This window comes from Oncorhynchus mykiss, chromosome 9 (assembly GCF_057628025.1).
Source record: "Oncorhynchus mykiss isolate SJ-2025 chromosome 9, ASM5762802v1, whole genome shotgun sequence".
NCBI lineage: Eukaryota > Metazoa > Chordata > Actinopteri > Salmoniformes > Salmonidae > Oncorhynchus > Oncorhynchus mykiss.
The window spans coordinates 73,449,899-73,465,240 of record NC_143030.1 but is presented as its reverse complement, the minus strand read 5'-3'; the positions used below and the strand labels follow the sequence as shown (position 1 = coordinate 73,465,240).

The 15,342-nt window shown below is 44.0% G+C and overlaps 1 protein-coding gene across 1 annotated transcript in view; it reads right to left on the bottom strand.

Annotated features, from left to right (window-relative positions):
- Positions 1-5,304: 5,304 nt before the first annotated feature.
- The window catches only part of LOC110532746 (carbohydrate sulfotransferase 11), a 24,326-nt gene continuing 14,288 nt past the window's right edge, over positions 5,305-15,342 (bottom strand). Inside the window, exons 2-3 of the mRNA XM_021616867.3 lie at positions 14,298-14,380; positions 5,305-8,999 (exon numbers count right to left, since the gene is read on the bottom strand). Coding sequence (XP_021472542.2) covers positions 8,154-8,999; positions 14,298-14,380 — 929 coding nt within the window. The 3' untranslated portion in view covers positions 5,305-8,153. The remainder of the gene's footprint in view (positions 9,000-14,297; positions 14,381-15,342) is intronic.

Genomic DNA, 15,342 nt, shown 5'->3' with positions numbered 1-15,342 from the left:
GGACAGCTTTGCACACTCATGGCATCACCTGGAATGCTTTTCCAACAGTCTTGATGGAGTTCCCACATATGCTGAGCACTTGTTGGCTGCTTTTCCTTCACTCTGCGGTCCAACTCATCCCAAACCATCTCAATTGGGTTGAGGTTGGAGATTGTGGAGGCCAGGTCCTCTAATGCAGCACTCCATCACTCTCCTTCTTGGTCAAATAGCCCTTAAACAGCCTGAAGGTGTGTTTGGTCATTGTACTGTTGAAAAACAAATGATAATCCCACTAAGCCCAAACCAGATGGGATGGCGTATCGCTGCAGAATGATGTGGTAGTCATGCTGGTTAAGTGTGCTTTGAATTCTAAATAAATCACAGACAGTGTCACCAGCAAAGCACCCCCCCCCAACCATAACACCTCCTCCTCCATGTTTTATGGTGGGAAATACACATGTGGAGATCATCTGTTCACCCACACCGCTTCTCACAAAGACACGACAGTTGGAACAAAAAATCTCCAATTTGGACTCCAGGCCAAAGGACAAATTTCCACTGGTCTAATGTCCATTGCTCGTGTTTCTTGGCTCAAGCAAGTCTCTTCTTATTATTGGTGTCCTTTAGTAGTGGTTTCTTTGCAGAAATTTGACCATGAAGGCCTGATTCACGCAGTCTCCTCTGAACAGTTGATGTTGAGATGTGTATGTTACTTGAACTCTGTGACGCATTTATTTGGGCTGCAATTTCTGAGTCTGGTATGAATGTATCCTCTGCAGCAGAGGTAACTCTGGGTCTTCCATTCCTGTGGCGGTCCTCATGAGAGACAGTTTCATCATAGCGCTTGATTGTTTTTGCGACTACACTTAAAGAAACTTTCAAAGTTCTTGAAATTAACTGGATTGACTGACCTTCATGTCTTAAAGTAATGATGGACTGTCATTTCTCTTTGCTTATTCAAGCTGTTATTGCCATAATATGGACTTGGTCTTTTACCAAATAGGGCCATCTTCTGTATACCACCCATACCTTGTCACAACACAACTGATTGACTCAAACGCATTAAGAAGGAAAACAATTCCCCAAATGAACAAGGCACACCTGTTAATTGAAATGCATTCAGGTGACCACCTCATGAATCTGGATCAGAGAATGTCAAGAGTGTGCAAAGCTGTCATTAAGGCAAAGAGTGGCTATTTGAAGAATCTCAAATATAAAATACACTTTTTTGGTTACTACATGATTACATATGCGTTATTTCATAGTGTTGATGTCTTCACTATTATTCTACAATGTAGAAAAGAGTAAAAAAATAAAGAAAACCCCTGGAATGAGTCGGTGTTGTAAACCGTTTGACCGGTAGTGTACGTCACCACCAAGGCGTGGAAGGGAGCTTGACCTGCGAATGTATCAATGGTGGAACATATTTGAAGGACATCAGTATTCATTAGTACTGTTGAAAGAGCAGCTTTCGGTCACCGTGTTAAGTTCAAGTACTTTTAAAGGAGATTTTAAACCGTAATGAATCTTGAATGGCGTTACCATTGACATATCATCAGTAATGTGAAATGCGGTACGGGCAAAGCATTGGAACTGTTCTGAAATCAGATTTCAGGTGTAGTCGTCCACATCTTACGACAGGACAGGAGCAACAATATTATTGCAAAACGCCTGATGAAGTATAAGCTGCACTAATGTTTTTCACATCTTAATGTTCAGTAGCAATCTTGAACGCAAAAGTTACGAAGAGAAGGTAGCTGTATTTCAGACATAGCAATGTTTCCGTTCTGCTCATTGGTTATCTAAACATGCCTTCTGTATGTTACGACTGTGGTGTCCTCACTGCCTGCTCATTGGTTATCTAAACATGCCTTCTGTATGTTACGACTGTGGTGTCCTCACTGCCTGCTCATTGGTTATCTAAACATGCCTTCTGTATGTTACGACTGTGGTGTCCTCACTGCCTGCTCATTGGTTATCTAAACATGCCTTCTGTATGTTACGACTGTGGTGTCCTCACTGCCTGCTCATTGGTTATCTAAACATGCCTTCTGTATGTTACGACTGTGGTGTCCTCACTGCCTGCTCATTGGTTATCTAAACATGCCTTCTGTATGTTACGACTGTGGTGTCCTCACTGCCTGCTCATTGGTTATCTAAACATGCCTTCTGTATGTTACGACTGTGGTGTCCTCACTGCCTGCTCATTGGTTATCTAAACATGCCTTCTGTATGTTACGACTGTGGTGTCCTCACTGCCTGCTCATTGGTTATCTAAACATGCCTTCTGTATGTTACGACTGTGGTGTCCTCACTGCCTGCTCATTGATTATCTAAACATGCCTTCTGTATGTTACGACTGTGGTGTCCTCACTGCCTGCTCATTGGTTATCTAAACATGCCTTCTGTATGTTACGACTGTGGTGTCCTCACTGCCTGCTCATTGGTTATCTAAACATGCCTTCTGTATGTTACGACTGTGGTGTCCTCACTGCCTGCTCATTGGTTATCTAAACATGCCTTCTGTATGTTACGACTGTGGTGTCCTCACTGCCTGCTCATTGGTTATCTAAACATGCCTTCTGTATGTTACGACTGTGGTGTCCTCACTGCCTGCTCATTGGTTATCTAAACATGCCTTCTGTATGTTACGACTGTGGTGTCCTCACTGCCTGCTCATTGGTTATCTAAACATGCCTTCTGTATGTTACGACTGTGGTGTCCTCACTGCCTGCTCATTGGTTATCTAAACATGCCTTCTGTATGTTACGACTGTGGTGTCCTCACTGCCTGCTCATTGGTTATCTAAACATGCCTTCTGTATGTTACGACTGTGGTGTCCTCACTGCCTGCTCATTGGTTATCTAAACATGCCTTCTGTATGTTACGACTGTGGTGTCCTCACTGCCTGCTCATTGGTTATCTAAACATGCCTTCTGTATGTTACGACTGTGGTGTCCTCACTGCCTGCTCATTGGTTATCTAAACATGCCTTCTGTATGTTACGACTGTGGTGTCCTCACTGCCTGCTCATTGGTTATCTAAACATGCCTTCTGTATGTTACGACTGTGGTGTCCTCACTGCCTGCTCATTGGTTATCTAAACATGCCTTCTGTATGTTACGACTGTGGTGTCCTCACTGCCTGCTCATTGGTTATCTAAACATGCCTTCTGTATGTTACGACTGTGGTGTCCTCACTGCCTGCTCATTGGTTGTCTAAACATGCCTTCTGTATGTTACGACTGTGGTGTCCTCACTGCCTGCTCATTGGTTATCTAAACATGCCTTCTGTATGTTACGACTGTGGTGTCCTCACTGCCTGCTCATTGGTTATCTAAACATGCCTTCTGTATGTTACGACTGTGGTGTCCTCACTGCCTGCTCATTGGTTATCTAAACATGCCTTCTGTATGTTACGACTGTGGTGTCCTCACTGCCTGCTCATTGGTTATCTAAACATGCCTTCTGTATGTTACGACTGTGGTGTCCTCACTGCCTGCTCATTGGTTATCTAAACATGCCTTCTGTATGTTACGACTGTGGTGTCCTCACTGCCTGCTCATTGGTTATCTAAACATGCCTTCTGTATGTTACGACTGTGGTGTCCTCACTGCCTGCTCATTGGTTATCTAAACATGCCTTCTGTATGTTACGACTGTGGTGTCCTCACTGCCTGCTCATTGGTTATCTAAACATGCCTTCTGTATGTTACGACTGTGGTGTCCTCACTGCCTGCTCATTGGTTATCTAAACATGCCTTCTGTATGTTACGACTGTGGTGTCCTCACTGCCTGCTCATTGGTTATCTAAACATGCCTTCTGTATGTTACGACTGTGGTGTCCTCACTGCCTGCTCATTGGTTATCTAAACATGCCTTCTGTATGTTACGACTGTGGTGTCCTCACTGCCTGCTCATTGGTTATCTAAACATGCCTTCTGTATGTTACGACTGTGGTGTCCTCACTGCCTGCTCATTGGTTATCTAAACATGCCTTCTGTATGTTACGACTGTGGTGTCCTCACTGCCTGCTCATTGGTTATCTAAACATGCCTTCTGTATGTTACGACTGTGGTGTCCTCACTGCCTGCTCATTGGTTATCTAAACATGCCTTCTGTATGTTACGACTGTGGTGTCCTCACTGCCTGCTCATTGGTTATCTAAACATGCCTTCTGTATGTTACGACTGTGGTGTCCTCACTGCCTGCTCATTGGTTATCTAAACATGCCTTCTGTATGTTACGACTGTGGTGTCCTCACTGCCTGCTCATTGGTTATCTAAACATGCCTTCTGTATGTTACGACTGTGGTGTCCTCACTGCCTGCTCATTGGTTATCTAAACATGCCTTCTGTATGTTACGACTGTGGTGTCCTCACTGCCTGCTCATTGGTTATCTAAACATGCCTTCTGTATGTTACGACTGTGGTGTCCTCACTGCCTGCTCATTGGTTATCTAAACATGCCTTCTGTATGTTACGACTGTGGTGTCCTCACTGCCTGCTCATTGGTTATCTAAACATGCCTTCTGTATGTTACGACTGTGGTGTCCTCACTGCCTGCTCATTGGTTATCTAAACATGCCTTCTGTATGTTACGACTGTGGTGTCCTCACTGCCTGCTCATTGGTTATCTAAACATGCCTTCTGTATGTTACGACTGTGGTGTCCTCACTGCCTGCTCATTGGTTATCTAAACATGCCTTCTGTATGTTACGACTGTGGTGTCCTCACTGCCTGCTCATTGATTATCTAAACATGCCTTCTGTATGTTACGACTGTGGTGTCCTCACTGCCTGCTCATTGGTTATCTAAACATGCCTTCTGTATGTTACGACTGTGGTGTCCTCACTGCCTGCTCATTGGTCATCTAAACATGCCTTTTTCTACACAATTGCTGAACTCTTGTATTATTTAAATAACCGTTCATAGACATTTACAAATCATGATATCGAATACTTGATAAATGTACAACAAGCATCAATGTTTTCTGTGGCTCTGGTCAGTCCTATTGTAATAACAAATGCTAAACAGGTATGTGACAACATCAACTGTCATCTTTCTCTCTCAGCTCTCCTTGTCCACCACTCAGTCAGTACCATTGGTTTACATCTGACCACTGGTCTGTACCAGCTCATTTATTGGTATGATTTCCCAGTAAGTTGGTATCACACGATGAGCACATAGAGGGCATTTTAAAGTGGGTGTTCAATGTTCTCACTGCAGATTGGGCTTTGTGGAGTGGAGAAAACTTCAATTTCTTCACAATAGTTTTATAGCCGCAAAATAGATTTCTGTCACAGAACAACAGTCATTCATAATGGATTTTTTAAAATGTAACCTTTATTTAACCTTTATTTTACTAGGCAAATCAGGAAGGAAACATGAAAAAAAGGAAACTTCTATGACGGTTTTGAAGTATAACCGGTAATGACAATACACGATGACATCACGGTCTACTGGGTGCTTGGTTGTTGAGAAATTAGTGTAAAAAATATCATGTATATTAAATGGTGGATATTATTACTATAAAATACAATTTGCAAAATAAACATAAGGGTACTCTCATATCAGACAAAAGTAAGAGAAAATTAACCAGACTGTAGTACTGGTAGAATAAATACACACTTCTCTGTAGGCTAAATACCAGGTCTTCCAGACGACTTGTCCACAACGGTGAAATGTTGTATGTGGATGTTCTAGAGCAGCCACTTCCCAGCTGAGAGGAGTTCATGAACCGAGACAACTCTATTGGTCGACACCTTTGTTCTCTCCAGACATTATTCACAGTCTATGGGTGTTTGTCTGAAACAGGCTGTACACAACTTGACTATGGCTCGTTAACATTAGGAGCAAATTCATTCAGACGAGAGTCTACTTCTATTTCAAGGCAACAATTTGAAAGTTGTAAAATATTTGGTTGTTTCCAACACAAAGAACATGTCCTCCACTCCACCGCTACCTCAACACGTGGCCTATAGGCAGGGATCGTCCACTAGATTCAGCCATTGGCTGATCTATTTTTGAGCGGATGGTCAGGGGGGGGCGGAACATAATTAGAAATCATTTGTAGACTGGAAGAAGCCCAAACGTATATATTATTTGACTAAAACAAAATCATTTCAAACCATGCTTTCATTTTCATACGATCACATATATCTCTCCACTAGGCGTAGGAAAACAGATTTCCTCAATTAAAATCACTTAGAGCTAATTTGCTCGTGTTTTTACACTTTCTTTGTGTCCTGCAAATTATTTCATTTTTTTGTTGTTGTTTAAACTATTATTATTTTTTGCTCAAACTTGGGGAGCCAAATAAAAATCACCCTCGGGCCAAATTCAGCTCACAGGCCACCAGTTGGGTAACCCTGGCCTATAGCATCAATTGATGCAAATTAATGTTGTTGTAGCAGTAAACGGTAAATAGACCATTTTTATGGGCAAACTGTTGAGGCACAACATCAACAGGCATAAACATGTGATATTAAATGTCTTCATATACAGCTCATATCAAGTCATGACAAATATTGCACTTGTAAGCATGGTGTAAATTCAATAGAATATTTGTCTTTTACCAGAAGGCTTACCTGGTTTTAACCTGTAGTGCCCGTGTAGATAGTTAGCCCTACGTGGCTGTCCACAGTTCAACAAGGAACTCTCTGACGAAGGGCAGCCTTGGACCAAACCACAGCTATGTGCTGTTTGCTCAGTCTGCCGTGAGCTAAAGAAAGAGGTGACTCTGCCAAACAGAGCATGTGGCATTTCTGTCATCAACTCCCTGTCTGAAGTCATCATGCCTGCCAGGCTTCCTATACCCAGCATACATTGTTTATCAGTACATTTTTACTAGCAACCTGTGGCTTGCATAACATCAACGAACAGGTGGCCACCAAGACCAAGGCAATTATTTCTTACCACCGTGTTAGATTTATCAACTCATTTACATTTAAATGAGTTTTCAAAATGTATTCACATTGGGTCTTTGCAAACCTCATAACTCTGTGAGTAAATGGCAGCCTTTTCATGATTTTGAATGTGTAGACTGATTTCTTTTGTTTGTTGGTTTATGTAAGTTCTACAACACCCTTTGTCCCCAGAGGAACATTTTGGCTACATAAGATGTGCAAGAGTCAAGAAAACACGCTGTATGTGCAAGCAGAGAGAAATGCATAAATGGAATGTTCTCCCACAATTCACTCAAGTGTCCAATGACTCAGTCTATAATTACAATAAATACTTACAATTGTATAAATAAAGAGGAAGGTTCACAACCCTCAAAAAGAAGAACCTGCTTCTATCTTATATAGGCCACATGAAGAGTCCTAGGAATGAACAGTGCCCCCAGAGTCACCCTTGATAATAAAGGTCATACATCTAACAATGCAGGGAAGGCACTGGTAAGGCACTTACCAATAACATCTGAACACCACTACACACCCAGCCAGATTGATTAGAAATTCCAGACCCAAAACAGATTGATTACTAAATCACAGTTGACATGGAGAGAGCCGCCCTCACCTAAACTTCAAGTACTCTGGGTTGGAGTAGTTGACATGGAGAGAGCCGCCCTCACCTAAACTTCAAGTACTCTGGGTTGGAGTAGTTGACATGGAGAGAGCCGCCCTCACCTAAACTTCAAGTACTCTGGGTTGGAGTAGTTGACATGGAGAGAGCCGCCCTCACCTAAACTTCAAGTACTCTGGGTTGGAGTAGTTGACATGGAGAGAGCCGCCCTCACCTAAACTTCAAGTACTCTGGGTTGGAGTAGTTGACATGGAGAGAGCCGCCCTCACCTAAACTTCAAGTACTCTGGGTTGGAGTAGTTGACATGGAGAGAGCCGCCCTCACCTAAACTTCAAGTACTCTGGGTTGGAGTAGTTGACATGGAGAGAGCCGCCCTCACCTAAACTTCAAGTACTCTGGGTTGGAGTAGTTGACATGGAGAGAGCCGCCCTCACCTAAACTTCAAGTACTCTGGGTTGGAGTAGTTGACATGGAGAGAGCCGCCCTCACCTAAACTTCAAGTACTCTGGGTTGGAGTAGTTGACATGGAGAGAGCCGCCCTCACCTAAACTTCAAGTACTCTGGGTTGGAGTAGTTGACATGGAGAGAGCCGCCCTCACCTAAACTTCAAGTACTCTGGGTTGGAGTAGTTGACATGGAGAGAGCCGCCCTCACCTAAACTTCAAGTACTCTGGGTTGGAGTAGTTGAACAACAGGAAGTCCATGCGGTAAAGGTTGTACAGCTTCTTCTGGTAGAAGGGACTGATGTTGTGGAAGAACTGAGCCGCCATGTCCCCGTTGGTCCTGGTGCTCTTGCCTGAGGTGGGGAAGTGGACCTCCCCGTCAGCGCTGGCCAGCCGCAGCACAGAGCGGGAGTCCTGCTCCAGAGTCTCATACTTCCCCACCACGTCGTAGTGGATGAGGCAGGGGTGGCACAGTGAGTGGATCCGCTCCCAGTGCTCGTTGAAGGGCTCCTCTCTCTGTGTGCGGGGATCCACCAGGTACTGCACAAACTCCTTGAAGGAGACATCGTTGCCCTGCTCCAACGCCTCCGGCTCAGGGTGGGGCCGGTGTCGGCGGATGATCTTGGTGCCGTAGCGCTTGTGGAAGGCCGTGTTGTAGCTGCGGGTGAACTTGTTGCGGTAGGCCGACACCAGCCTCTCGAAGGGCTCCCGAACGAAGAGGAACTTCAGGTATCTGCGGAGGCGGTGGTTTATCTCGCCAGTGGAGTACTCTGACAGCGTGCGCAGGTTGCCTGCCACGTGGGCCTCATTGGCGGGGATGGCTAGGGGCTCGCGGTAGCGTCCGTCCCCTGTCATGACCATGAGGACCCGTTTCCAGTTTGTGCAGGCCACCTTGGGGACGTAGCAGTACAGCAGACTGTGCTTATCGTCTACTATGAGGTGGCGGAGGTCGTCTGGGGTCAACACCCGCCGCTTCCTGGTGTGGGTGAGACACGCCTCCTCCAGCAGCTCCCGCCGACCACGCAGAGACGCCTGCGCAGCAGACATGTCCAACTACAGACAGAGAGAAGGAGACAATACTCACATTTACAATTAAACACTTATTAGTGATGAAATATTCAATCTATCCAAGTGACAACATTTTCATCTCTCCAAGTGATAATGTCTAGCCACATCCTCTGACTAAGACAATTGTGCCCAACAGTCAGGGTTTGAATCTATCTTGTCAGATGAGTCAGATTAACAGGAATTGGTCTGACATCAAGGCCAACCACTGTGTTTCCCAGTAGACAGGCTGCAAGAGTCAAAACAGTGTTTCACACTCTAATGAAGACACGGCTTGATCTGAACATTGAGGAAGCAATAAAGGGATTCAAATCAAATCAAGTCCAATTTTATTTGCCACATGTGCCGAATACATCAGGTGTAGGTGGATCTTACAGTTAAATGCTTACTTACAAGCCCTTAACCAGCAATGCAGTTGGTTAAGGGAAATAAAAGTAACACATAATTACAGAGCAGTAGTAAAATAACAATAGAGAGCCTGTTTACAGAGGTACCGCTACAGAGTCAATGTGTGGGGGCACCGGTTAGTCCAGGTCATTGAGGTAATATGTACAACGTAGGTAGAGTTATTAAAGTGACTATGCATAGATAATAACAGAGAGTAGCAGCAGTGTAGAAGGGGGTGGGGCAATGCAAATAGTCTGGGTAGCCATTTGATTAGCTGTTCAGGAGTCTTGTGGCTTGGGGGGTAGAAGCTGTTAAGAAGCCTTTTGGACCTAGACTTGGGGCTCCGGTACAACTTGCCGTGCGGTAGCAGAGAGTCTATGACTAGAGTGGCTGGAGTCTTTGACCATTTTTAGGGCCTTCCTCTGACTTCCTCTAATTGGACATGGTGCTTTGTTTCTGACCCGCTCTGGTTGAGCCTGAAAAAAATGGATCAAGAGAGGCGGAGCCAGGAGGACTGGGTCAAAGAGGAGGAGAACAAAACTGAGAAGACGAGCTACATCAGCAGCACCAAACGACTATCATCAGTGTCATTGAGAAAGCATGATTACACAGACAACACACATGGAGAGAGAGAGAGAGAGGGAGGGAGAGAGAGAGAGAGACAGAGAGAGAGAGACAGAGACAGAGAGAGAGAGTTAGAGAGGGAGAGAGAGGGAGAGGGAGAGAGAGAGAGAGAGAGGGAGAGAGAAAGAGAGAGAGAGAGAGAGGGAGGGAGAGAGAGAGAGAGAGAGAGGGAGAGAGAGAGAGGGAGAGAGAGACAGAGAGAGAGAGGGAGAGAGAGACAGAGAGAGAGAGGGAGAGAGAGAGAGAGAGAGAGAGAGAGAGGGAGAGAGAGAGAGAGAGAGAGAGAGAGAGAGAGAGAGAGAGAGAGAGAGAGAGAGCGCACGATGCAGACAAAGGGAGAGATCACTCAGCATTCACTGGATTCCTGAGATATTGGAGCTGGAAAAGAGAGCTTTGTCTTTCTGCAGAAGAGGGGGTAGTATTTTTTATAGTAACCACTAAGAACCTGACTCTGAGGAAGGTAAAGGTATGTAGTGTGATGCTAAAGCCATGACCTCTGACCTCTGAGGAAGGTAAAGGAATGTAGTGTGATGCTAAAGCCATGACCTCTGACCTCTCAGGAAGGTAAAGGTACGTAGTGTGATGCTAAAGCCATGACCTCTGAGGAAGGTAAAGGTACGTAGTGTGATGCTAAAGCCATGACCTCTGAGGAAGGTAAAGGTACGTAGTGTGATGCTAAAGCCATGACCTCTGAGGAAGGTAAAGGGATCTAGTGTGATGATAAAGCCATGACCTCTGAGGAAGGTAAAGGTATGTAGTGTGATGCTAAAGCCATGACCTCTGACCTCTGAGGAAGGTAAAGGTATGTAGTGTGATGATAAAGCCATGACCTCTGACCTCTGAGGAAGGTAAAGGGATCTAGTGTGATGATAAAGCCATGACCTCTGACCTCTGAGGAAGGTAAAGGGATCTAGTGTGATGCTAAAGCCATGACCTCTGAGGAAGGTAAAGGGATTTAGTGTGATGCTAAAGCCATGACCTCTGAGGAAGGTAAAGGGATCTAGTGTGATGATAAAGCCATGACCTCTGAGGAAGGTAAAGGTATGTAGTGTGATGCTAAAGCCATGACCTCTGACCTCTGAGGAAGGTAAAGGTATGTAGTGTGATGATAAAGCCATGACCTCTGACCTCTGAGGAAGGTAAAGGGATCTAGTGTGATGATAAAGCCATGACCTCTGACCTCTGAGGAAGGTAAAGGTAAGTAGTGTGAGGCTAAAGCCATGACCTCTGAGGAAGGTAAAGGTACGTAGTGTGATGCTAAAGCCATGACCTCTGAGGAAGGTAAAGGGATCTAGTGTGATGATAAAGCCATGACCTCTGAGGAAGGTAAAGGTATGTAGTGTGATGCTAAAGCCATGACCTCTGACCTCTGAGGAAGGTAAAGGTATGTAGTGTGATGATAAAGCCATGACCTCTGACCTCTGAGGAAGGTAAAGGGATCTAGTGTGATGATAAAGCCATGACCTCTGACCTCTGAGGAAGGTAAAGGGATCTAGTGTGATGCTAAAGCCATGACCTCTGAGGAAGGTAAAGGGATTTAGTGTGATGCTAAAGCCATGACCTCTGAGGAAGGTAAAGGGATCTAGTGTGATGCTAAAGCCATGACCTCTGACCTCTGAGGAAGGTAAAGGTATGTAGTGTGATGATAAAGCCATGACCTCTGACCTCTGACCTCTCAGGAAGGTAAAGGTACGTAGTGTGATGCTAAAGCCATGACCTCTGAGGAAGGTAAAGGTACGTAGTGTGATGCTAAAGCCATGACCTCTGACCTCTGAGGAAGGTAAAGGGATCTAGTGTGATGATAAAGCCATGACCTCTGACCTCTGAGGAAGGTAAAGGGATCTAGTGTGATGCTAAAGCCATGACCTCTGAGGAAGGTAAAGGGATCTAGTGTGATGCTAAAGCCATGACCTCTGAGGAAGGTAAAGGGATCTAGTGTGATGATAAATCCATGACCTCTGACCTCTGAGGAAGGTAAAGGTATGTAGTGTGATGCTAAAGCCATGTCCTCTGACCTCTGAGGAAGGTAAAGGTATGTAGTGTGATGATAAAGCCATGACCTCTGACCTCTCAGGAAGGTAAAGGTACATAGTGTGATGCTAAAGCCATGACCTCTGAGGAAGGTAAAGGTATGTAGTGTGATGATAAAGCCATGACCTCTGACCTCTGAGGAAGGTAAAGGTATGTAGTGTGATGCTAAAGCCATGACCTCTGAGGAAGGTAAAGGTATGTAGTGTGATGATAAAGCCATGACCTCTGACCTCTGACCTCTCAGGAAGGTAAAGGTACGTAGTGTGATGCTAAAGCCATGACCTCTGAGGAAGGTAAAGGTACGTAGTGTGATGATAAAGCCATGACCTCTGACCTCTGAGGAAGGTAAAGGTACAGTGCCTTGCGAAAGTATTCGGCCCCCTTGAACTTTGCGACCTTTTGCCACATTTCAGGCTTCAAACATAAAGATATAAAACTGTATTTTTTTGTGAAGAATCAACAACAAGTGGGACACAATCATGAAGTGGAACGACATTTATTGAATATTTCAAACTTTTTTAACAAATCAAAAACTGAAAAATTGGGCGTGCAAAATTATTCAGCCCCTTTACTTTCAGTGCAGCAAACTCTCTCCAGAAGTTCAGTGAGGATCTCTGAATGATCCAATGTTGACCTAAATGACTAATGATGATAAATACAATCCACCGGTGTGTAATCAAGTCTCCGTATAAATGCACCTGCACTGTGATAGTCTCAGAGGTCCGTTAAAAGCGCAGAGAGCATCATGAAGAACAAGGAACACACCAGGCAGGTCCGAGATACTGTTGTGAAGAAGTTTAAAGCCGGATTTGGATACAAAAAGATTTCCCAAGCTTTAAACATCCCAAGGAGCACTGTGCAAGAGATAATATTGAAATGGAAGGAGTATCAGACCACTGCAAATCTACCAAGACCTGGCCGTCCCTCTAAACTTTCAGCTCATACAAGGAGAAGACTGATCAGAGATGCAGCCAAGAGGCCCATGATCACTCTGGATGAACTGCAGAGATCTACAGCTGAGGTGGGAGACTCTGTCCATAGGACAACAATCAGTCGTATATTGCACAAATCTGGCCTTTATGGAAGAGTGGCAAGAAGAAAGCCATTTCTTAAAGATATCCATAAAAAGTGTTATTTAAAGTTTGCCACAAGCCACCTGGGAGACACACCAAACATGTGGAAGAAGGTGCTCTGGTCAGATGAAACCAAAATTGAACTTTTTGGCAACAATGCAAAACGTTATGTTTGGCGTAAAAGCAACACAGCTCATCACACTGAACACACCATCCCCACTGTCAAACATGGTGGTGGCAGCATTATGGTTTGGGCCTGCTTTTCTTCAGCAGGGACAGGGAAGATGGTTAAAATTGATGGGAAGATGGATGGAGCCAAATACAGGACCATTCTGGAAGAAAACCTGATGGAGTCTGCAAAAGACCTGAGACTGGGACGGAGATTTGTCTTCCAACAAGACAATGATCCAAAACATAAAGCAAAATCTACAATGGAATGGTGAAATAATAAACACATCCAGGTGTTAGAATGGCCAAGTCAAAGTCCAGACCTGAATCCAATCGAGAATCTGTGGAAAGAACTGAAAACTGCTGTTCACAAATGCTCTCCATCCAACCTCACTGAGCTCGAGCTGTTTTGCAAGGAGGAATGGGAAAAAATTTCAGTCTCTCGATGTGCAAAACTGATAGAGACATACCCCAAGCGACTTACAGCTGTAATCGCAGCAAAAGGTGGCGCTACAAAGTATTATTATTAAATAATTATTAAATAAAATATTAAATTAAAATAAATAGATTTGTTAAAAAAGTTTGAAATATCCAATAAATGTCGTTCCACTTCATGATTGTGTCCCACTTGTTGTTGATTCTTCACAAAAAAATACAGTTTTATATCTTTATGTTTGAAGCCTGAAATGTGGCAAAAGGTCGCAAAGTTCAAGGGGGCCATATACTTTCGCAAGGCACTGTATGTAGTGTGATGTAACATTTCATGTAAAGCAGCAGTCATTCAGTTGAGACCAAAGGCGACCCAAAAACAATATTGTTTGAGAAATCAACCATGTGTAGAGCAAATTAAATTAGTCAAAGTGGCTCTCAAAGATCAATACTCTGTCAAATGACATTTCCTGTGTGTGACACATCTGGAAACACTAACGCATAAATAGTATATAACCGCGAGTGTTCTCACACTCAAGACATGATCGAATGGGGCCATTTTAATTCTAGTCACCTGGTCTTCGTTGTAGAGGGTCTGTAGTGGACTTCTCCTCGTCTTCCCCGGGCCGATGCCCTTCCCCCCAAACTGCTCCACGGCTACAGAAACAAGGGCAGAGAGGGAGAAGAAGGGAAACAGATGAATCACCTAAAAAAGGGCAGTATTGGCTGTTTTCTGTAGTGTTCAGTGACGATGCTCGGTGTTCATGGAACGTTGGCTCACTGTGGATTCCTTTGGATTTCAACAACTTATATGTTACTGGTTGAGCTGTTCTGAACAGCGTTTACCCTGCTCTATATAGAACTTATATGTTACTGGTTGAGCTGTTCTGAACAGTGTTTACCCTGCTCTATATAGAACTTATATGTTACTGGTTGAGCTGTTCTGAACAGCGTTTACCCTGCTCTATATAGAACTTATATGTTACTGGTTGAGCTGTTCTGAACAGTGTTTACCCTGCTCTATATAGAACTTATATGTTACTGGTTGAGCTGTTCTGAACAGCGTTTACCCTGCTCTATATAGAACTTATATGTTACTGGTTGAGCTGTTCTGAACAGCGTTTACCCTGCTCTATATAGAACTTATATGTTACTGGTTGAGCTGTTCTGAACAGTGTTTATCCTGCTCTATATAGAACTTATATGTTACTGGTTGAGCTGTTCTGAACAGTGTTTACCCTGCTCTATATAGAACTTATATGTTACTGGTTGAGCTGTTCTGAACAGCGTTTACCCTGCTCTATATAGAACTTATATGTTACTGGTTGAGCTGTTCTGAACAGCGTTTACCCTGCTCTATATAGAACTTATATGTTACTGGTTGAGCTGTTCTGAACAGCGTTTACCCTGCTCTATATAGAACTTATATGTTACTGGTTGAGCTGTTCTGAACAGTGTTTACCCTGCTCTATATAGAACTTATATGTTACTGGTTGAGCTGTTCTGAACAGCGTTTACCCTGCTCTATATAGAACTTATATGTTACTGGTTGAGCTGTTCTGAACAGTGTTTACCCTGCTCTATATAGAACTTATATGTTACTGGTTGAGCTGTTCTGA